The following is a 22,788-nucleotide window of genomic DNA, read 5'->3' as shown; positions in this document are numbered from 1 at the left end:
CAATTGCCATTTTTAATTAATAGACATAACAAAACTCGCTCCCACTGAATGTGTAAAAGGAGAGACAGTTGAAATCCCCCGTGTCAGGCTCTATAATTAGGTGATAATTTTTGCCTCTGTTAAAAAGCAATTATTTATAAAAGACCTAATGAACGAGGGCTCCGCACAGATGCGCTCTATACACATCCCCCACACTTTACTATACGAGGCATAAAGTAGATGACATGGGCAACATTGTCAGATGAAAGGAATATGCGATGCGACCGTGGAAAAAGATGGGGAGATCCCGATCGCGGTGACAGCTTCTTAAGTTCCATGCCGACACAGCCCAAAGATTTGTGTACTGTCAGCGTTTTTAGGTTTGAGCACTGTCATAATATGTCAGATCATGATGGATACATCACATGGGTCATAAAAAAGGGGGCGCCTATGAAATCGAGAAGGATGAAAGTTTTTTGGATTATAAAGACTAAGAAATATGCAATCTTTATTATAAAAATGTTTATGTAAATAAATAAACCAAATGAAAAAAAAATAGTTACAAGACTGACAATTTATATTTGTGAAGTCGCTGGAAATGTTCCAGAGATGTAGAAACAATGCTTTTGAAAAATATTGAAAAATATTGTTTTTAAATCTCGGAACATTTCGGTGGCTCACCAGGAAAATTATACACAAAACAATATCTTATTTCAGCACTGGCGAAGCCTGTCAGAACGACCAGATCGATTCGGGGGATACAAGTGAATATGTAGAATTATGACTATCGCCAGCGTAGAAGGAGAAGAATCGCCAGAAGTGCCGAAAGAACTAGTATAACCATATCGAAACCGATTGTGATGCCTTCGTTCTTCGTCCCTTTGTACTCGACATTTGCGAAATACAGGACCGTAAACGCCTTTTCCTCTACTTCTTCGCGACTGCAGGCCCTTTCGAGTTCAAAGGCCATGCGGAAGAAGAAATCCAAACAGACCACATGGCTATGATTTGTATAGACTATCCTGACCAATTCGTCCTCACCGATGCACTGGAACTCGTTCATGCCGATCACATGAAGGAGTTTGCAGAATGCGAACTCCGCGCTGCCCATGATGACCATCAGATCCTGGGAACCGTCGTCATTCTGGAACCCAAATACCGAATATGGATCACCAGTCGATGATAACTTGCCACTAAAACGGATTTTCACATCCTCGGGATAATGGCCGGCACAGATCAAGAACCAAGTTATTTCGGTTATTCGTTGGCAGTGAGCGGTGATTAGAGAATGCTGGCTCCTCATTTTTCCAAATGGAGGTAAGTAATTTTGACTTGAAAGTCGGAAAAAATCAGATGTACCTGCCCTACAAACGGGATGTCTTCCAGTGCAGAATTGCGAGCAATAAGATGGATATAATCAGACATATTAAAAGAGTTGGGAGTCCCATCAAAGCACCGGCGTTTACTTCGCTTCTGATATCCGGGTTTGGATCGTGGTTGGTGTAATAATAACCCGACTGCATATTCTCCTCATAGCCCCTGGCGCCACAATGCTCCTTAAGAGCCGAGGTCAGGTCCATCGTATAGTTATAGCACATGCGGTGGCTGTAGCCGAAGTACAGATTCTTCGATTCACCAGTGTTCGTCTGGCAGTTGAGGTTGTGCACATCGGTCAGTTGGATGGTCTGGCAATCGGGCATGTCCTCGAAATGAAAGACCAGCAGGTAGCTGGTGTTTCGACTATCCAACTGGTAGATACTATACGGATCCTTGGGGCTTATCATCCGGTTGCGATACTTCTTGGTCAGGGATTCCGGCACCTTGGCCGAGCAGACGTGGGTCATGGAGTCTGAGAACAGGTCACTGCAGAGCGTTTGAAATTCGCTGGCCACCAACATTTCTCGCGGTTCGTTCACAACAGAAATTTTGAATATCTTTTCAGTCTTGTCTATGCTGTCTAAGTCTATTTTATGAATTTCTGATTCACGGCAATGTGACCTGCTAGCCAGAGCTGATCTTCAGAACCGGATTGAAGTCGAAGGCCAACTGGGAATGGAAGTGGTAACCAAATATTGTTTTCAAAACCTTATTAAAAACATTGTTTATGAACCAAGGTCAGGTTATTGACTTGGGCAAATATAACGAAGCTTAATAGAACACCAATGGTTTTCGTTGAATCATCGTAACAGTCAGGAAATGTCAAACAATATAAATAATTTGTTTAATGTGTTAAAATACCCATAAATTGCACTTGATTTTTTTAAGGCCAATCAAAAAATATTTTCAAATAAGTCCCTAGGGCTTAAACATAAAAAAATTAAACATAATATAACAAAAGAAATTGGGTAAAAAACATTATGGAAAAAAGGGTACTAACATTAATGACAATTGATTTGTTTAAGTAGGACAATCAAAAAATGGTTTCTAGAACGCATTTATCTAAAAAACAAGCTCATCATTTGAAATATACCCTAGAGCATAAACATAAAACAAATTAAAAAATAGTTTGAACAAAAGAAATGAGGTGGAAAACTTTTTATTTTCGGCTATATCCATGTCCAATAGAAAACCCATTAATGACAGGCTTGATTAGCATAATGTATATTAAATGAAATACAAAATTTGTGTGACTAAGCGAATGTGATAACAAAGCCCGGCGAAATTTCATAGCAATAATTATAAACGATTTTTGTTTGTATTTTATATTATGCTAATAGCAGAGCGACAGAGCTTGGACCGAGTGATTCCCAAAATCCCACAAAAGAAGCGTGAGTTTGGAGGAAAGGTTAACCCCAAACGCCAAAACTGGTCTCCCCGAGGGGATGGTCATCTGACATATTTTGTTTTCGGCGTGAATTGTGTCATGTTCGAGGGGATCAATTAATTGAAGAGGAGAACCAGACGAGCAGGTTGTTGAACCAAGTGTCTGGAATCTGTTTATATAATAGACCGCCGAGTCGAGATCGATCAACAGTCTGAATCGTTAAGATCTAGAGTGAACAAGTCAACCTTAAGATGAAAGCTATTTTCGTGTTCGTCGCTGTGATTTTCGCACTCCTCAGTGTCCTGGAGGCTGTGCCCGCTCCCCAGTTTGGTTTCGGTAGATTCGGAGGCGGATATCCTTATGGCGGATTCGGTGGCGGATATCCCAACTACGGCGGCTTCGGAGGCGGATATCCTGGCTATGGTGGCTATAACAACGGCTTCGGCGGAGCCAGTGCCTCCTCATCTTCCTCGGCCGTTGCCAACAGTTTCGGCGGCGGTGGCTTCTATAGATAAAAAGTCCTGTGAAAAGTATTCCTAAGCCCATCTACTATTAATAAATCAAATAATATATTTTTGTGAAATCAAAATATGTGGTTTTATGTTGGGCTTACATATAGTAAGCTACCTTTGGGCATACCTACATTTATAATTTTGACATTTCTTTATGGCTCCCAAGAAGTATAAAAACAAGTCAAATATTAACCCGTTTCCTTAATATTCAGAATAATAACATAAGATATAAGTCACCATAAATATTTCAAAAATGATGATCCAATAATATGATATAACAGATTCGAAGGTCTTAATCCTATTGGTCTCAATACTTTAAGTTCTAACTAATGGTCTAGAAAAACTATTTAAATAATATCATATCAAACATATTGTTATGTTTATAGGTACGTTAGGCTAGATGTACCTTGGTAAAATGAAAAATGTGACTCCATTTATATTTCATTTCTTGCTTCATGTTCTTGTTCCCTGAACTCTTATCTAATATTTTTATTTTTTATATATTAGGGGTCACTTTGTACGATGCAACGAAAATTCAGACATTTTGGACTCGAATGCAGAAACTTTGCAGCCCGAAAATAACTTTCACTTGCCCAAAATTCCGATTTGGCACAGCTGTGGCTTACTTTTGAGCCTGAGCCCCAAGTAAATCAATGCGAAGCTCTTGTCCTCTCCACCAAGGATGCCAAAGTCAGGTCAAATCCACTGTGTGTGCATCGAACTTGGTTCAACGACTTTGCGGCATCATTAAAAACTTTTCCCTGGCATCTTGAGCAGTTCTTGGTCCTCAGATGGGGCCTGGAATCCTCCGCCTTCCCAGTGGTGACTTTTTGGTCGCACACATCTGGAGGACATCTCCTCATATTGTTATTTTTTAAATTTATACCCTACGGCTGAAAGGAAAAAGGCCAGAGAATGCAAGTTAAGCTGAATAGCTTCTTTGGCTGTTGACGTTGACTCAAAGTTGCATTGATGGACGCGGGTTTTGGTCCTGCTCCTCCTCGTTTTGGTCCTTCGGCTCCTTCTCCTGCTCCTGCCACTGGCCATTCAACGTCGCGGCTCCTGGCATTGATGTTCATCCATTGTGTGTGAGCTGTGTGAGCTGTGTGTCCCGGGTGTCCTGTGTGTCCTGGGCGTCGTGTGGCCACTGCATCCTGCCGCCATCTCATCCTGCGGCCTCCATTCATTGGGTCTTTGGGTCCCCGGCCCTGCAAGTCATGGGCATTCAAAGGCATAATATAATAACGCGTTTATGTCCCCTCAGCAATTTTATGATGCCCGTCCAGCGCAATGGCAAAGCCAGAGTAATGATGACCACAGGACCTCACCGGGACATGTGCCCGTCGCCCGTCAGTCCTGTGAGTAATGACACAGTCGGATGGTTCGTATAAATAAGATTTTTATTGCACTATCTGCGATAACAGTTTGGGGTTTCTCGTTAACAGTCCTGTAAATTACCAAAGCGGAAATTTCATTACGTCTAAATAGTATGGACCTAAAAATATCTTGAAAGAATAAATACATTAATCCATCTGAATGCTGTAACTTAATTAAATTATATTCTTATGCAACTAAGTTAGTCATTGTATGCTTAGCTTAATTTGTTAAAAAAATAATAAATATTATTACATTTTAAAGTCCGTTTGGCGCTTGTTTGATTTTTAACTAACGGACTGGACTTACTGTAAAAAGTAATGCTAATCCATTAAATATGCAGTTCATTTTAAAAGTTGTTTAGTTTAATACAAGATTATTTTACAACGTTGCTATGAACTTTAAAATTAAACCAAGTAGGTTTGTCAAAAATCAAGAATTTTTATGAGGCTATAATAAGGCTAAGGCTCTGATATATCATTATAGTATTCAATGATAAAAAGGTAAGTCAATTTGTTTCACATTCATTTTAAATGTATTACTTTAGTAAGGGGTTGTGAACTACATATTATTTTCTATATAATACTTTCTACCTTTACTCAAATAATTGTTTGATGTAATTTGGTTCTACTGTTCTTTTCGTTTATGTATGCTTCAGATTAAAAATGTTCTGTATTTTAAACTATTTTAAATTCTATATATGTTAAAAAAAAATTATAAAAAGATAATATTGTAATAATGGTTCTTGATAATTATACCCGTTACTCGTAGAGTAAAAGGGTATACTAGATTCGTCGGAAAGTATGTAACAGGCAGAAGGAAGCGTTTCCGACCCCATAAAGTATATATATTCTTGATCAGGATCACTAGCCGAGTCGATCTAGCCATGTCCGTCTGTCCGTCTGTCCGTATGAACGCTGAGATCTCGGAAACTATAAGAGCTACAATACTGGGATTAGGCATGCAGATTCCTGAGATTCCTGCGCAGCGCAAGTTTGTTTCAAAAGAGTGCCACGCCCACTCTAACGCCCACAAACCGCCCAAAACTGTGGCTCCTACAGTTTTGATGCTAGAACAAAAATTTTAACTGAAATGTATTGTTCTCATCAATACCTACCGACTGACCTAAAAAAAGTTTGCCACGCCCACTTTAACGCCCACAAACCGCCCACAAACTTCAAAAAATCGTAAATATGAACGCGGATATCTCGGAAAATATCAAAGATAGAGAAACGAGATTTCAGATTTAGATTCCGTAGGCTTGAGCGCAGCGCAAGTTTATTACGCGAATATGCCACGCCCACTCCAACGCCCACAAACCGCCCAAGTCTGTGGCGCCCACAATTTTCATGGTAGATAAAAAATTTAAACTGAAATGTATTGGTCTCGTCAATACGTATCGATTGATTTAAAAAAAAACTTTGCCACGCCCACTCTAACGCCCACTCTAACGCCCACAACGCTTAAATCTGTCTACCGCCGGTAGGTGGCGCATTTGCTGCTTGCATATCTCCATTTTCCTTTGGTCCCTTTAGCTGAGTAACGGGTATCTGATAGTCGAGGTACTCGACTATAGCGTTCTTCCTTGTTATATCTTGATACTCAACCATAAAAGATATGTTTTTATCTGAATCTCATATTGTAAATATCTGTATTCGTGTGACTAAAAATATAAAACTGTGATAAATTCGAATACATTTCTATTCTTAACGAATAAACTTATGATGTCAATATTTCTGTATTATCCATCTATCTAACAGATACTTATAGCCAATGGCAATGATTTTTCGGTGCAAAAGGGCTCTCTAATCCCAGCCAATTTACGTCGGCCTGGCGATGGCAATGGCAAATCAAGGATTCTTTTCAGCAACACGTAAAGGGCGGATCCAAGGCTTTTTGGGGCGGGTTGGAGGGGCGGGAATGGAGTGCAAACTGTTCGCCTAAAATATGTCAATCGGAATGTAAATCATTGCGTAATTAGCATTTTGAGCAAATCAGCTTCAATTGAAATTGTCGATGCCCGGTGCCGCAGCTCCTCATCCTTCGTCCTCATCCGCCCAGAATTCCCCGCGATCCACATGCATTTGTTTCTGTTGCTGGCAACACGTGAGTTATGGCGACGATTTTGACAATTGTCAAGCGACGGGCCACGCCCACCTACCCAGCGGCAATGGGCGTACAGCCGACGCATCCGTTACGTGCGTTTATATGTTTGCTCCTCGAATCGGGCATCATAAATCTTGGCTCTTGTTATCCAACATAATTGTGTTGACGTGCCCCGATGCGAATTCAAATCATGTTAATATATATACTTACCGAAGCGATTGCCGATTTATCGTGAAATGTCGTCACTCTAGTTTTAAATATATGATAAGGCTCTTTAAAACCTGTTTTAAAAACAAACTTTCTTCTTTATAGATACTATACCAAAATTTTTTTATTTAAAGCTATGATATAGCACTAAACCAACATTATTTAAAATAAAGAAGTATAATAAGTAATGGGTTTTATTTCTTGAAAACGCTCAACTTAATAAGAACTTTTACATTTATATCATTATTTTATAGGATAATAAACATTTCATTTGAATAGCATTTAAGCATGAGTTGAATAATTAAACATTTTATATATTCCAGAAAAAAAAGGATACATAAGTCTTTATTAAAACATTCAAAGAGAATATTTTTCGGATAAAATAAATGGATAGTGTTTAACTTCCGTAGTTCATAGTATATACAAATATATATATATGCCAACCCTTTTACTAAATTAATTTAAATTCCAATTCAATGTATTTATTTTCAAAAAGGATTGGCCTATAAGCCGATTGTAAAAGGAAAGGGCCTATAAATTTCAGAAACCGCAAATAGAACAGTGCAAAACTTCGATACACGTTTCGCCAGGCAAAAGGAATTAGATTTGCATTCAGCGCTTGGCGAAAACGAATTTATTGCGAAAATTATGCTTTGATTTATTTTATTTCATTTTATTTATGCCTCCCTTAACTCCGGATTCCCCCCCTTCTCACCTGCTGCCATTTCCAGCATTTTCCAGCTAAGTTGTGTGCCTGTGTTTATGACACAACTTTCATCACGTACAACGTAGAGCAGATGTGCATACGCCAAAAAGTATGCAACAGCAAAACGTGATTTCGTTTTAAATTTCAACTGCGAGTGCTGTCAAAGCTGAATTTATTTGCTGAACGCATTCATTTGGAAATTATCGAATAGGAAATTATTGGCTCCTGCAGAACAGGACGTTTTGCTGCTGTATTGCTCACATTGTTGCCCGTAAGCGTTGCAAACGTGAGCCATTCAAACAGTTACAATTATTTCTTGGCAGAAACTGATTAGGAAATCACAATAGTTTGGAGGCATTTGGTTGTCAGATTATGCAAAATCAATTTGCCAGGGATGTTTGATAGGTTCGACAATAGAAAATATTATTTTTACAATTTTGAGTACAAGCAATTTAATAATATGTCGTAACTTAAAGTAAATTGTGCTATTATCACCTTCAAAAGGTATCTAAAAGTATGCAGCAATATGTTTATGATTCCGAAATCTAAGGGATTTATTATTCAAATTAAAGCACCCTTTTAAGTGATTTTAGATAAATTATTATTGAATTGTTTTATAACTTAAAGTTAATGATGCCTCAAAAATCACCAGGTCTAGACCTAAAAAAGTGTCTAAAGGTATGCAACAAAATATTTGTAACAGAGTATTTCTTTATCACTGCATACTTTTAGGCACCACCAAAAGTTATTTTTGTGGCACCTGCTATATGATATATATAGAAGATCCTATTATTTCTCCATAATAAAATGAAACTGCAGTAGCACCAAAATATAATACCAAATGCCGCTGACCATATCGAACCACATACTTCGATTCGCTGGAAAAAGTCCACAAGTCCGCAGCTGTAACTTCAAACTATTGGCGTAGATCACATAGGAACTTGTCTGAATTGAAGAAAATGGATAAGCTTTTTAAAAGAATTAGTATCTAATTTAAGTACCTCTTTCGTCCAGTGAATTTCACTCCAGGAATGCTTGGCTGAACTCTGGTACTCCACGACCAAATCGGTCAAGTAATCGTTGAGATAATAGTCTAGTGCACGGATTTGATATTGAACACTTCCGTACACTATCCAAAAAATAGGAGTGGATACACGAAAGGTAAAAAAGGCTCCCCAATAGGCTTGTATTACGCCAATTATAAAGTTATCAAAGCGGGAGGCCAACATCTGGGGGCCATAGATCTTATTTATTCTTAAGGCTGTTTTGGTGAGATCGGTGTGAAGTAACCATAGTTCCTGCAGCTCTTTCAAGTGCTTAGAGGATTTTGATGTTATAATCTTATCCAATCGTTGGTTCATATTATCAAAGCCTCGAGCAATATGCCACATGGCAAGGAAGTAACCCATAGGCACCATATTCAGAATGTTCGAGGCATTAGTCAGGAAAATAAATCTAGCTATATTGACTATATTCATAGGCTCACTCGAATAAAAGAGAAATATGGTTTCCGTAAGGCACAACCACATTATGGTAAAGAACTTGACATATATAAGAACTATTAGGGATTTCCTTCCACATCGTATAGCGCTACATCGGCTTTCCTTCTGAAGTAATCTCTGCAGCAATGGTTGCATTTCGTTAAAAGCTATATCTCGAAATCCACGCGATAGGACTGTATATGATATTACCGCATATGACACCAGATATCTCACATTATAGGTAATCAAAATGAGCTGCGGAAAGTGCATTTTTGTCTCGAAAACCAAGCGAACTTGCCACATTACAAAGGGCAGCACTGTAAGCGTTATGATATTTGCAACTAGAGCATAAGTCCGAGAAAATAATGTACTGTAGAACCTTTGGTTGGCTAGTTTTCGCGAAGTAATTCCAATTGCCAGCGAATAGCCGAAATATATTTTTACTAGCGGATAAACCATGATTACGTCCTTTCTGAACCAGTTTATTGGATTGACTGAAGTCATTTGCTGTACTAATAAGCGGAAGTGCCTATATTAATAAGATATCAGATAATGGTGCGGAAATGATACTAATTCACTGATAATACAAAAGGGAAAAGTAAAAACAAAGACATGTTGATTTCAAAATGTTGTATTAAATATTTGATCTAAATACAAAACAATTTTTTAATTCAATAAAAAAGAATATTAAATTAAAATAAAAGCTTAAAATCCTTCAAATAACTATTATTTTTCAATGTAATATTTTTATATATATAATGTATAAAAATTGCATTTGATTAAGATCTTATCGAAAATATTTTGCAAATAATGTATTTATTTCGTTTTTTTATAAGTGTTATTAGGGTTAACCACATGAATTTTAGTATACAAGTTAATATTAAAAAAACAGAAGGAACTGCAGCAAGAGTATAAAAAAACTAAGAATGCCTTCAAGCATTCGAAGAAAGTTGTTTCGATTGGCCGTGTAGAGTCCCACAACCTTCAAATGCCGTTTTATACTCCTTTCGTAAATGATATAAGCACTTAGCTGTAAAAGGTTCTCAATTATACTTTTATTATTTTACCATATAAGGGAAAAAGTACCTCCTTCGTCAAAATGCCCTCGATGATTAGATCCTTGGGACTGCTCTGATATTCAGTTGTTAACTCCATAATATAGTCATTAAGAAAACATCCCACACTGCGCATACACCAAAGGATGCTTAGAACATATTTTATAGTTTTAGGAGTAGACTCTGTATTATATAATAACAAAATGAAACAGTGGAAACCATGGATGATGGCCCTTAAAAAGAAGTCGAATCGCAAAGCCAGCATTTGAAAACCACGTGTCATTTGCAACCGATGGAGAGTCCTGCCAAGATGGGTGTGCAATGCCCATAGCTGATATATTTCCACTTTTTCCAATGATGTATATGGTTTTATGACCGGAATAAGCTCATCCATCCGCTGATTAACAAACTCATAGCCTCTGGCAATGTTCCAAAATGACATAAAATGTAGGTACGCACTGCTGACCAGTATATTGAACCCAGTGCATATAAGCATGTCTCCAAACAGCATTAGAATATCAGTACGGACCCAAAACCAGAAAATCGCTACTGTCAAGAAGTTAGTCAGCCATAAAGTAACTGATAAAAGTGTCTTAAAAATAAATAATTTACGCAGCTTTGGGCTGGTAGTTTTTCCATATCGAGTCATATTACGATTTAATTCGGTATTTAGACGCTCAAAGTCCAACAACGCATTTTCCCCGCAACACCTCGAGGTCAAAGTGAGAAATATTACGGCATAGGTAACAGAATGCAGAACGTAAGGCGTCAACATTATAAATGGAGGCAGGGTTTCAGTTGACGATACTAAATTGGCATCTCTCCAGGAGAAATAAGGCATTACTGCTAGAAAGAGTATATTTACAACCAGTGCATAAATCCGTGTTCCCTTAGTTTGATGGAGCTTTCCTTTCACTAATCTGTAGGATGTAATGCCCATGAGCAGGGCGTATGAGTTATATAAGGAGGCCAACCTTTGCATGGCTTATGTTTTTGAAATAACCACTTTTGAGGAATGTGCGAATGAGACTAACTTACTAGAACTTAAACTTACTAATCCTTTTAGACTGGGTTCAAGTGTAACTGAAAATATAATAGGAGTCATATTGGACATAATCGTGACAGTCTTAAGGTTTGAGATTGTATTGAGCATTGTCACCTCTATCATGTAATAATCTTAAGTGCTCAAAAGTACAAGTGTAAAGGATAGCCCCAAGAACATATATAATTTCAGCTTTTAAAATGTTTATTAATCCTTATTTTAATTCCATCTTATGACCTACTATTTCGTGCTCATCACCAGTTGAAACTGGATCAACATTATGGAGTGGACTATAATAGAGCCCACCATTTGCAGCCATTTGTTTCTATTTGCCGGATAGAGTCCACAAACCATCAGATCCAGTCGCATGCTGTTGTTATAGATCAGGAAAGAACTCAGCTGGAAATTAAGAAAGACTTTAGCAGATTTGTTTTAAGTACCAGATTATAAACCACCTCTTTGGACATTTCGCCTTCGGTGATATAGCACTTTGTCTGTCTTTGATATTCGGTAAGCACATCGCACATATAGTCGTTTAGAAAAAAGTCTACACTTCGTATCCAATAGATAAGAGCTCCGTAAATCTTTTCCACCGAAGCAGAATGGTCATATTTCGAATAGATCGTCCCCATGTATCCGTTGATGATGGAGAACATGAAGTAGTCGAAACGGGTGGCCAGCATTTGGGGCCCGTAATGCCGGTTTATCCTTCGGGCAGTCCGACTTAGGCTTGCATGCAGAGCCCACAGGCTACGGAGTTCCTCTACCTGATCTTTGGAGTCCATGGATGTATCTGAGATAATATCCTCCATATGCTGGTTGACAAAGTCGTAACCTCTGGCAATTTGCCAAAAGGAAACAAAGTAAAAGTATGTGCTGACAATTTGGATGGTTAGGAAAGTGTTGACTAGTTGGCCGTATAAAATGTAAGACCATGGCATTCTCCATTGGTAAACGCTTACTACGAGTATGTAGGAAATGCATAGGTAGCTCAAAGTAAAGGTTTTCAGAGCAAACATTCGACGCAGTTTTGAATTCATTTCTTTTCCCGTTCGGGACATTTCCCGATTTACTTGGACTATTATGATCTGTAGATCCAGCAACATGGCATCCCTGAAGCATCTTGAAAGCAGGGTGTATGCTATTACAGCATAGTTAATCGAATATAGGACGTATGGAATTATCCACATGTAGGAGGGCAGCCATTCGGCCATCGTCATCAAATGGGCCGATCTCCAGAAACCCATCGGCAGGAAGGTCAAGGCAATGGCATTCATGACCACCGCATAAATCTGACTAATCCTCGTTTCCCTGAACTTCCCACCGATTGTCACGTATGACGTCATCCCGATGACCATGGCGTATGCGTTATACACCTGAACTATCCGCCTCATTGTCGCTATCCAAATGAACCGACGTCCTAAACGTTTGTACTGCAACTAAAGTCAATCGCCCATCGTTTCTGTTGAGTTAGGAGCCAATTAGCCAAAGTGTTATTTCGCCTAGCGATGCAAATCTGGTTTAATTTCTTGACGCTATCGCTTCCCTTTTGATGGTGATGATTTTTCGGTTTTATATCTTTTTCACAACAAACTTAATTTATTATACCCTTTATTAACACATGAAATAATCTCTAAGTTTTTCATCACACTTTTGCGGTCTTTTTAAAATTGTGTGTTCATATCATTTGGTTTACATTTTATTTAAAGAAATTTGAAAGATATTAAGATATAGTTTATTTTTGGCTCAATAAGATAAGAATTTATGCAGGCTAAATAAGGAATTTAACATCTTATGTACTAATCCCTCAGCATCACATAGAACTGAAGCAGCAATGTGCAGTGGCAAACTATAAATCCCATCATGCTAAGCCAATGACTTTTGTTGGCCGAAAAGAGTCCGGATACCTTCAAATCAAGTCTCATGCTGCTCTCATAGATCAGATAGGCACTAAGCTGTAAATATTATTGTATCTTAACTAGATGTCTTTAAATGTTTCAGTTACTCAATCACCTGCTGGGTAATTTTTCCTTCGGTAATTTCGTGCTTTGGAAAGCACTGATACCGTGAAATCAAGTCACATATGAAATCGTTGAGGAAGAAGTCGGCCGTACGAACCAAATAAATCAAACCAGCATGAAGTAAAATGAGATTCATTCCTTGGAAAACGTAAATTATTCCAACATAACCATATATGATAGTGAATATAACATAATCCGCACGGGAGATCATCATCTGAAGACCATATACTTTATTTATCCTCTTGGCCATAATACTGAGATCCAAGTGAAGGGACCACAGAACCCGTAGAACCTCCGAGTGTTTTAAAATATTTTTTCCAGATCTTAGGGCTTTGAGGAGCTCCTTCATTTCTTGGTTAACAAAATCATAGCCTCTAACGATTTGCCAGAAAGATGTGAAGTACAGGTATGTGTTGACATTCAGGAAACTGTAGGCAATGTTTATAAGGAGACCTAAACAAATGCCCGACTTCAGCTTAAGAAGCGTTACCAAGGACGCTAGACACAAATATGAAAGTGTAAATGATTTTATATACAACAGTCCACGCAGTTTTGAGTTCGTTTTCCTTTCCGCACGCACCATTTCTCGATTTAATTGATTGGTTAGCTTTGCCAAATCTAAAAACAATCTATCCCGGTAGCAACGCGAGATTAGGATATACACCACAACAGTATAGTTAACTGAATAAAGAACAAATGGAAGTAAAAACATTATGTCAGGTAGCCAGGGTGCCATCATCATTCCTTGGGCTGCATTCCAAAATGCCATTGGTAATATAGAAATGGCTACTAGCATAAGCTCGAGTTATTTTGGTTTGCTGGAGTCTGTCATTAACCACTCTATAGGAAGTCATGCCGATGAGCAGAGCGTATCCATGGTATATCTCCACTATCTTCTCCATTTTCCTGCCGCAAGGGAACTGCTCTCTAGCAGGTTCAAACTTAAACTAATCGCTACATTTTGCATTGTACAGGGTTGGTCCGGAAATTATTTATCTACCTGCACATATCAAATTTGGACATTCACTGACCAATAACAGAAGATTATCGGATATATGATATTATTTAATGCCACCTTAGCCAAGAACTATTATATTAAGAAGATATTAAAATGAACAGCACAGATTAATATCTTTTTTCGAATTTTACAGCAAGGAATTACTGTGCAGGAATTATTTTAAAGGTGGGCTTTTAACCTACAAAAGAATTATAAACTCAATTTAATGGAATTACAGTCGTGTGCAGGTAGACCGTACGCTTTTTCTGCGCAATAATTCACTCCAAAGCATGTTGGTACAAATCCTTTTAAAATCGAAACTTCTTGAAAACAAAAGGATTAGGATTAAAGGCTTTATGACTTTGTTTACTAAACAAATCAGTAACCCTTTTTGACCTTTCATCCCAATTTCAGGTGCCTAAATATATTCAATTTTAAGTTAAGGTTCAGGTATAACCTTTCCCGTATATAAATGGGTTGAATAAAGGTAACTTCACATCAGTTGCGCTCTGCATTTCAAGGAGGTAACATATAGAATAAAATGGAAGGTCCTCTGTCGTTTATTCAACTTAATCCTGCCTGTCTAATTCTTATTGTACTAGGATTTTTATTGGTGGATTTCTTAGTCAACAAATGGTTCGGCCCAAAGGAAGATTTTGACGATTACAGATGTTATATCAGCTTCAGCAGAAAATGCGAGAATGAGACTCCTTTGGTCAGAAATTCTGGACTTAGTTATCGGGCAAAACTTTTGGCTAGCGTCAAAAGAAGACTCGATCAGCAGTTCTAAGGAACAATATATTTAAAATTTATATTTAAGCAAATATCATTAAGAAATGAAAATAAATATAATAAAATAGAAAAAGAAAACAAACAACATGTTTTTAATCTTTGAATTTTTTAGCGAAAACCGCCACATGCTATCGACTTAACGGATGGCTTCGATATATTTTCCCAGTGCTGCCATATGGCAAGGTTATCCGCCAGAGTGGCAGCCTTAACTTAGATATGCGCCTTTATCTACGGTTTTTTAAAGTTAATAGTGAATATGATGATAATTTTGGGAGGTGGATGCGCCTTCAAATGGCTTTTTATGTAAACAGTAATGTATGTTTTGGTGCAGAGGACGTTTTGCCAAAAAGGACATGGTAATTTCTTTAAAAAAGGGAAAACTATCCAAAAACTATGTTCTTGAATTGAGAACAATGTTCTTGAATTAAGAACATTCGTTCTTAAAAACCGTGTAAATACATTTTGGTTTCAGTATAAAAACAAAATGGTGAGAAGAGAAAAGTTAAATTGAGTTTATTTAACAACTTTTTGATAGTGTACACTACTTACTGGACTAATAGTTTATTTGTTGAGGTATACTATGAAAATACCGCCAATTCATCTTGATCCCAGTAATATAAAAACATTTTCAACTTTAAAATGTCGTTATATTTTTAAGAACATTTTCAACTCAGATGAGAACGTCAGAATTTTGGACAATTCTGGGAGGTGGATGTACATATTACTTATGGAAGGAAAAGTCGCTAAAGCGGAGACCCCCGTTTTGTGTATAGGGTATACAACAAATGGACCAGAACCCAAAGTGTATAATAAAACTATATATCATAAGTTGCAGCTTAAAAATATTTTTCTTCATTCGCATTAAATAAATTTATTACAGGGAAGACAACTTTGACTCTCGTTGTGAGTTAGTTTATAGCAACGTGTTACGAACTGCTTTTTTCGGTGGCAGTGCCGCTAGCTCAGTCTTTTCTCAGGGCAGAGTACCCCTAATGCCACAGCTCGCAACATAAGTATCGATAACTTCACGGTCTCACATTACTAAACTATCGGTCATCACTATTGACAAAAAAACGTAAACAAAGCAAAAATCTACAAATATTGACGGAAAAATGGATTCAATTTGGTGGCTATCGATGTCCTAGCCAAGCGCTCCCACCCAACCATGGGTGCCCTCGAGATGCTGCAGGGCACCACCCATTCTCAGTCGGCAGGACTTTCACTGGGAAAGTTTACTCACACATTGTGGGTTTTACAAAGGTTTAATAAATATCGTAAGTAGAATCGTTTATATACATGCTCCTCTTAACAGATCTATCCTTCCTCAGCCTTTAAGACCGAAACCTGGCCGCCGTCTCAAATATTTACGCGGTCAAAGCAGAGGATTTGTTTTGCTGGAAAAGGGTACAGGCGCCGCGGAAACTATGCTCTACCAGTCATGTAGTGGTAGAGCTCGCATGGAAACGCGGCCATCAAAGGAACATACGCGATGCGGGTGTGTATGGTCACCTAATCCTGAGGAGCTCCAAGGGAAAAGAAGGAACAGGCCAAAAAGGTAGGGATGTTATGTATGGCGAAGTTCCGCAGACATCAATGAACTCCCAAGTAAATATTCCGGGGCCCTTTCTATTGGGACCTCGGCTGCCTTTATAAATGATTAATATTAAATACCGAACTACTATATATCTTTAACATCACTCACTATTTAATTTTAAGCACAAAAAAAATGTATAGTATCACTTCTAGCTGCATCTGCCTGGTTGGACAGTATGGCCGCGACTATCTCGATATCTGCTGATCATCGTTCATACCCCCCGCCATATTACATGGCCTCTCTCAAAACTGGGTCATTGGATACATGGTCCATTCAAATGGCCAAATCGCCCGCCAGACTCATCCCGCTGCTGCAACTATCGCCCTATCGACCTAACGTATCGATAAAGTCCCTCCCATCCGACTCCAACTGCAACAACTTACTTCAAAAATGATTATTAATTTTAAAGGTAAACTGAATGTAAAGTATAGCCATAACCGATGACAAATATGAACCGTATACACTATTGCATTTCTTAAGCATCGAGGTCCTGATCAAGTTTCTGCCCGTTTAAAATTTAAGAACCTCGGGATAGGAGCTATTTAAAAATAAATAGTAAGATAAATAGATTCAAACGTTTAGTTCTTTTGGCTGCTGTGTAGCTCAGTAATTAAGACACTTATAAGTATATTCGCTTCTCTCGCCCAAAAGCTTTCGTTTAAGCTCAGCTTAAGTTTTCGGTAGACGCAACTAATTAGAGTCAACGATATCGAGCTTCGGCCGGCCACCGGATTTACATTTATTTATTGGGCAATATTTAAAATGATAAATTAGGCACATATGCAAATACAAAGAGCCTGCCAACCATATATTATTTTATATTTTAATCATTTCATTCTTGGCATTCAACAAACATAATTGGCGTACGTTTGCTCTGCATAAATTGGATATTTTACTTTTATTTTCCGTGGTATATGGTTAGCTAATTGGTTAATTAAGTGACCCCTGAGCAGAAAGTATCGACGAAAATACATTTTTATGCAAGCCAAGTCATTTTGGTCGAATTGGATGTTTGTTGCTGTGTGAATTTTTTTAAATGGCATTATTAAATCGGATTACGCCTCTTCTGCAGGTCATCTGCTTCTTCTTTTTCGTAAAAATAGCAACTGATATTGGTAGTTTAAAGTAGGCTAAGCAAATTCGCGATACCTTTTGAATAGATTTCGCTTTGGGAGAAATAGCTTTCAGGTGCTGCATTTATGCATTAGAAATTGGACAATGGCAGGGGCTTCGATTAGTAAAAAGAAAAATAAACAAAAAGCTAATACGGGATGTCTGAAGGTTGTACACGATAAAAAATAAGCCTTGACACCTGTGACATATTAAATTACAACGAATTTATCAAACATTTAAAAATTAAGTTTTAGCGCTGGTAACAAATTGATTTACTTGTTTATTTATAGATTATTTTTTTTAACAAATTTTGTATTCTCTTCGGGATAAAATATATTAATATTTTTGATTTAAATATAAAATGATATACAAAATGTTGGTAAAAATCGACAGATTTAGTTTGGCTGTCGAAACTTTCATTGTATTTTTATTGGGAGTGGAAAAAGTGTCATCTCACTATTGAGCAAAATATGTGAAAAATCCCAAATACAAATTCGGGCATTAAAAAAACTATTCAACTGCAGCTTGGTTGCCTTACATGTGACCTATAACTAAAGTTTACCCAAATAATATCAATAAATAACATGCCATGTTTCGGTACATCTTTCGATCTCACTATTTTCAAGTTTACTAAGGCTAAGGCCGAGCTGGGCATCCTTGAGCGCTTGGTCAGGCGTGTAGTTAAACCATTAGCACCGGCTAATAGTTAAATACAAACAAATTTCCGCTAACTGCAGTCGCGTAGATCAGTTGACCTTTGACATTAGCCGGCGGAGGCCCTTTAATCGCTGCGTGGCCATCTGCCTCGCATGCAAATGAGTGTTGGCGTGTCCCGTGGACGTGGACGCTCAATCCAGTCGCCTGTCCCATTGACATTGCCAAACCCATTCAAATCTCCCGATAACGAAGAGCGGTTGCCGGCGAACAGCCACGCTTTTAACCCCTAGTTGGGCATATTATCTCTTCTTACTACGGTTATCATCTTAATTTCAATGTTTAATAAATAAGTGCGGAAATTTGATTAATTTCTTTAAATTCACTGAATTATAATCACAAGGAAAAGCTTGTTATTTAATTATTATTATTTATTTAACATTTCCCATCCTAATTTCAAGAAGTAACTATAAACCGGTTTCTATAAACCTCATAAAGAGAAGCACTTGGTCTGAGCTTGAGTCTGGACAAATTAAAAGGGTCAAGGTCATTTATCTTAAGGCTGAGATAAGCAATTAACTTCTGAGAAAGGAAAAAATATGAACGTTTTTTCTGTAGGTTGTTGTATATTCTATATTCAAATATTAAAAAAATTTCAATTGCAGATTTGAGTACCATAACTATTTAAATACGGAAAGTATACAAAATAAAATAAAACATATGTAAAACCTAACGACAGTTTTATAACATTGCAAGATATTTTAAATGTTCTGATACAAACTGAAGCTTTAATTGATTCAGTTCGCCCCACACCCATCGCAGGGTTAACGATCACCACTTCACTCTCTTCATAACTAGCTGCCTTTTCTTTGACAAAAAGAAGCGCAGACCCTCACCGAAGACACGAAGACAGGTGAACAGCTGGCCCAATCTTTTTGGGCTCTGTCTTTCGGTATAAAAGTGCCGGCCCATCTGCAGTTGGTCATCATTCAGCTTGAGCGTCTTGCGACCAGAGCTTACCAAAAGCAAATCCAACGAACTTCAAAAGCCCCATCAACAAATCAACAACAATGGTGAGTACACAGTCGACTGTCCAGCTGATAGTGGCTGACCTTGGTCAACCCCTCACCTTGGCCGGCGGTTAACATGTCATGGCTATGGATCCCGATCTTCGTGCCCAATGCTCATCCGCTTCCGCCTCTTGCAGAAACTCTTCGTCTTCGCTGTGTGCGCCATCGCCGTGGCCTCCGCCGATGTGTCCCACCTGAACCTGGGCAGTGGCTACAGCTACAACAGGCCGACGCCGACCTTCAACATCCCCTCGGCTCCCGCTCCGGCTTACCTGCCTCCTGTCCAGGACATCCCAGCACCTGCTCCTGTTTACTCCGCTCCTGCTGCTCCTGTTTACTCTGCTCCACCACCTGCTCCAGTCTACTCTGCTCCACCACCTGCTCCAGTCTACTCTGCTCCAGCACCTGCTCCTCTTCCCGAGTACCTGCCCCCTGTCCAGGACATCCCAGCACCTGCTCCTGTTTACTCCGCTCCTGCTGCTCCTGTTTACTCTGCTCCACCACCTGCTCCAGTCTACTCTGCTCCAGCACCAGCTCCAGTCTACTCTGCTCCAGCACCAGCTCCTGAGTACCTGCCCCCTGTCCAGGACATCCCAGCACCTGCTCCTGTTTACTCTGCTCCTGCTGCTCCTGTTTACTCTGCTCCACCACCTGCTCCAGTCTACTCTGCTCCAGCACCTGCTCCTCTTCCCGAGTACCTGCCCCCTGTCCAGGACATCCCAGCACCTGCTCCTGTTTACTCCGCTCCTGCTGCTCCTGTTTACTCTGCTCCACCACCTGCTCCAGTCTACTCTGCTCCAGCACCAGCTCCAGTGTACTCTGCTCCAGCACCAGCTCCTGAGTACCTGCCCCCTGTCCAGGACATCCCAGCACCTGCTCCTGTTTACTCCGCTCCTGCTGCTCCTGTTTACTCTGCTCCACCACCTGCTCCCGTGGATTCGGGCTACCAGTACAATGTGCCTGCCAAGCGTTTCCGCTTCTAAAGTGGGCCACAGGTGGACCCAAGGAACGCCACAGCCATTCGCGTGGCGACGACTTGTTAAATTAACAAGCCAAGTCGCCCATTGTTGTTGAATATTTGTTGTTACGGAAAGTTCCCGTTGAGATTTTAGCTAATAAATAATCATAAAAAATTATTAAAACGTAAACACAAGCGGTGTTAATTGCAAATGGATCAATGGGGCGAAGGGGCTCAGCCCGGAGTTGCGCGATTTCGGTGACCGCTTTAATGCATAATGCATATTTAAATCCGGCGCCATAAAGCGTGGTGAGAGTCGAGATCAGCGTTGGCCAAATCAGACCAACAACAAGGCAGATTATACAAAGATGACCTCAGGTGTAGGCCATAACCGCGTTGGCAAACTTTGGCCAAGAGTCTGCGCCAAAACCACTCAACACACGTACGTATAACAAGTTTATATGGAAGAAATCTCTCGAGGGTTACAAATTTGATCGCCGATGGCCCTTATACTTCTTCAGGTCCTCGAGTCTAATGGTTTTCTGGAATTGTGACTTAAAATAAACATAATGTGGTTATGTCGTAGCTATAAATTAACTCACAACGAGAGTCAAAGTTGTCTTCCCTCTATTAAATTTATTTAATGCGAATGAAAAAAAATATTTTTAATGGGTACAACTTCTGATATATAGTTTGTAACGAACTGATTTTGTGTGTCTACTCGCTACGAGATTCGTGCGGCTAGCTCAGAAGATTGTGTGTTCGTCCCACCAAATTTATATGACGTGACTGCCCCGTAGATCAGTGAGAAAACAAAGGGGTTCAAATGGCAACAGTGGGATTTATTCTCGTAGTATTCGTACAGCGTGTGTGTGGCTGGGCTGGCTTCGGTATCTCCTTGCTCTGGTTCCGCCGGCTGCTAGTGCTCCTCTTTCTCGCTTGGCTCCTGGGTCTCGGCGGTGCCTCGGGGTCGCTTGTCGTGCCTTGGACTCGCAGAGAGTTCGGCCTTTCGGGCTTAGGGAAGCGTTACCGTTCTCAGACTAGGGTGAACAAGCCTTGCTCTCCAGGCCAACGCCTTTCGAGGCAATTCCTATCCCTTGCTCTGTCCCGGACGGTCCCGCTAGGTTCTTGCCCAGATCGCGCTGACAGTCCAGGCTGCCGCCAGGAAGCTGCCTAGCAGTTCACTTTGCTTTACGCCTAGCGCTGATGAACGTTCCACCCGGCTTCACCCTAATGCTTATCGTCCGTGACGCGCCTGCGCTCCCCAATGAGCTCCGCGCGGCGATGGTAACGTGGCTGCCGGAAATGTCTGCTGGCGTCGCTGCCGATGTCCTCTGCGTTGTCTCCTGACCAGTAGCTTGTCGATCTGGCACTCGGGGAGTTGGGCGGTTGCTGTTCAGGAACTTCGCCGGTAATCGCAGGGCTCTCCAGGCGACCGCCTATTGAAACCGCAAATCGATCTACCGCTCGTCCGTCACTCCAGGTCCTACTTGGTCGGGCAAGGTACGCTGGGTCTCAGACAACTTTCCTCCCCAAGCTGACGGTTCTTCGTCGTAGGACTCTTCCGCTTGTCTCTGACAGGGTGTGGTCGTGACAAAGTTGGAAAACGAACGCCTTGACTTAGCCGTGTGATGCCTTCCGGATCTCAGCCACTTGTGTCTCAATTCGGAGATTCCTGATGTCCCAATCCCCAACGTCTCGACGTGGCGATCTTGCTCCTTGTATGCTTTCCACGGCGCTGCTTCCGACGACTCGCTTGGTTGTGGCTCCCTCGTAGATTACTTGCTTGACTGACTGTTTCACTTGGTACTTTAACTGATCTTGAAGGTTTGACTCCTCATGATCGACTGATCCAGCTGCCAGCGCTCTGCGGCCTTGTATAGGGCCTCCGGGAACCGTTACTTCCCTTTTGCGCACGGCCCGCTGTATCTCTCCACACCGGGTCCAAAGTCCGTGCCTCCTGGTTGACCCACTTGTCCATCACGTACCGCTTCCAATCGATGCTTCGCCCACTGCTGCCGTCCCGCTGATTCCCGTAATGCTTGTGGCACGCCTGTGTGCCGCTTCACTGCCGAGATGTGGCACTTCTTCTCCCGGTCCAAAGTTCACGGGAGAGTCCAAAGTCCGGTGGAGTTCCGTTATCCGCTTTTGCACACGGCACTCTTGCCTTGCCCGCGAAGTATCCATTCTCTCTCGATCTCCATCCTTGGTCTCCAAACTCTCTCGTTCTCCATCCAAGTCTCCAAACTCTCTCGCTCTCCTTCCTTGGTCTCCAAACTCTCTCGTTCTTCATCCAAGTCTCCAAACTCTCCTCGCCGCGTATCTGGTAAGCGGCCGGCCATCTGCTGCTGCTTCTATTTGTG

The 22,788-nt window shown here is 40.2% G+C and overlaps 6 protein-coding genes across 9 annotated transcripts; 3 read left to right on the top strand and 3 right to left on the bottom strand.

Annotated features, from left to right (window-relative positions):
* Window positions 1–1,323: 1,323 nt before the first annotated feature.
* Window positions 1,324–1,954, bottom strand: LOC119550711. The gene has a single exon (XM_037859589.1). It carries the CDS (start codon window positions 1,875–1,877, stop codon window positions 1,344–1,346), a length of 534 nt encoding a protein of 177 aa, XP_037715517.1. The 5' UTR covers window positions 1,878–1,954; the 3' UTR covers window positions 1,324–1,343.
* A 1,040-nt stretch (window positions 1,955–2,994) lies between these two features.
* On the top strand, window positions 2,995–3,258 carry LOC119549903 (glycine-rich cell wall structural protein). Its single transcript, XM_037858214.1, has one exon. It carries the CDS (start codon window positions 2,995–2,997, stop codon window positions 3,256–3,258), a length of 264 nt encoding a protein of 87 aa, XP_037714142.1.
* Window positions 3,259–8,437: 5,179 nt separating this feature from the next.
* Window positions 8,438–9,588, bottom strand: LOC119551982 (putative gustatory receptor 59b). The gene is made up of 2 exons (XM_037861700.1): window positions 8,650–9,588; window positions 8,438–8,593 (listed from the first exon to the last, which is right to left on the bottom strand). The coding sequence occupies exons 1-2, from the start codon at window positions 9,586–9,588 to the stop codon at window positions 8,438–8,440; spliced, it is 1,095 nt and encodes a 364-aa protein (XP_037717628.1).
* Window positions 9,589–11,466: 1,878 nt separating this feature from the next.
* Window positions 11,467–12,620, bottom strand: LOC119549899 (putative gustatory receptor 59b). Its single transcript, XM_037858208.1, has 2 exons — window positions 11,682–12,620; window positions 11,467–11,625 (listed from the first exon to the last, which is right to left on the bottom strand). Exons 1-2 carry the CDS (start codon window positions 12,618–12,620, stop codon window positions 11,467–11,469), a joined length of 1,098 nt encoding a protein of 365 aa, XP_037714136.1.
* A 2,165-nt stretch (window positions 12,621–14,785) lies between these two features.
* On the top strand, window positions 14,786–15,034 carry LOC119551950. The gene has a single exon (XM_037861640.1). It carries the CDS (start codon window positions 14,786–14,788, stop codon window positions 15,032–15,034), a length of 249 nt encoding a protein of 82 aa, XP_037717568.1.
* A 1,058-nt stretch (window positions 15,035–16,092) lies between these two features.
* On the top strand, window positions 16,093–20,588 carry LOC119551093 (leucine-rich repeat extensin-like protein 3). 4 transcript variants are annotated; one of them, XM_037860271.1, is made up of 4 exons: window positions 16,093–16,310; window positions 16,365–19,470; window positions 19,605–19,757; window positions 19,911–20,588. In XM_037860271.1, exons 2-4 carry the CDS (start codon window positions 19,468–19,470, stop codon window positions 20,448–20,450), a joined length of 696 nt encoding a protein of 231 aa, XP_037716199.1. In that variant the 5' UTR covers window positions 16,093–16,310; window positions 16,365–19,467; the 3' UTR covers window positions 20,451–20,588. The 4 variants fall into 4 exon arrangements, with proteins under 4 accessions (XP_037716199.1, XP_037716197.1, XP_037716198.1 ...); XM_037860269.1 differs by having other exon boundaries at window positions 16,365–16,591; window positions 16,783–19,470; window positions 19,605–20,585; XM_037860270.1 differs by having other exon boundaries at window positions 16,365–16,591; window positions 16,771–19,470; window positions 19,605–20,585.
* Window positions 20,589–22,788: the final 2,200 nt, after the last annotated feature.

Source organism: Drosophila subpulchrella, chromosome 2R, assembly GCF_014743375.2.
Source record: "Drosophila subpulchrella strain 33 F10 #4 breed RU33 chromosome 2R, RU_Dsub_v1.1 Primary Assembly, whole genome shotgun sequence".
Classification (NCBI taxonomy): Eukaryota; Metazoa; Arthropoda; class Insecta; order Diptera; family Drosophilidae; genus Drosophila; species Drosophila subpulchrella.
The sequence above is the reverse complement of the archived record's forward strand: the minus strand, read 5'-3'. Positions and strand labels throughout refer to the sequence as shown.

Excerpts from the sequence above, each read along its gene's own strand:
- LOC119550711 (XM_037859589.1), bottom strand. The coding sequence starts at position 1,877 with ATGTTGGTGGCCAGCGAATTTCAAACGCTCTGCAGTGACCTGTTCTCA.
- LOC119549903 (XM_037858214.1), top strand. The coding sequence starts at position 2,995 with ATGAAAGCTATTTTCGTGTTCGTCGCTGTGATTTTCGCACTCCTCAGT.
- LOC119551982 (XM_037861700.1), bottom strand. The coding sequence starts at position 9,588 with ATGGTTTATCCGCTAGTAAAAATATATTTCGGCTATTCGCTGGCAATT. Across the intron at positions 8,594-8,649 it reads AAATTCACTGGACGAAAGAG|ACAAGTTCCTATGTGATCTA; the intron begins GTACTTAAATTA and ends TCTTCAATTCAG.
- LOC119549899 (XM_037858208.1), bottom strand. The coding sequence starts at position 12,620 with ATGAGGCGGATAGTTCAGGTGTATAACGCATACGCCATGGTCATCGGG. Across the intron at positions 11,626-11,681 it reads AAGGCGAAATGTCCAAAGAG|CTGAGTTCTTTCCTGATCTA; the intron begins GTGGTTTATAAT and ends CTTAATTTCCAG.
- LOC119551950 (XM_037861640.1), top strand. The coding sequence starts at position 14,786 with ATGGAAGGTCCTCTGTCGTTTATTCAACTTAATCCTGCCTGTCTAATT.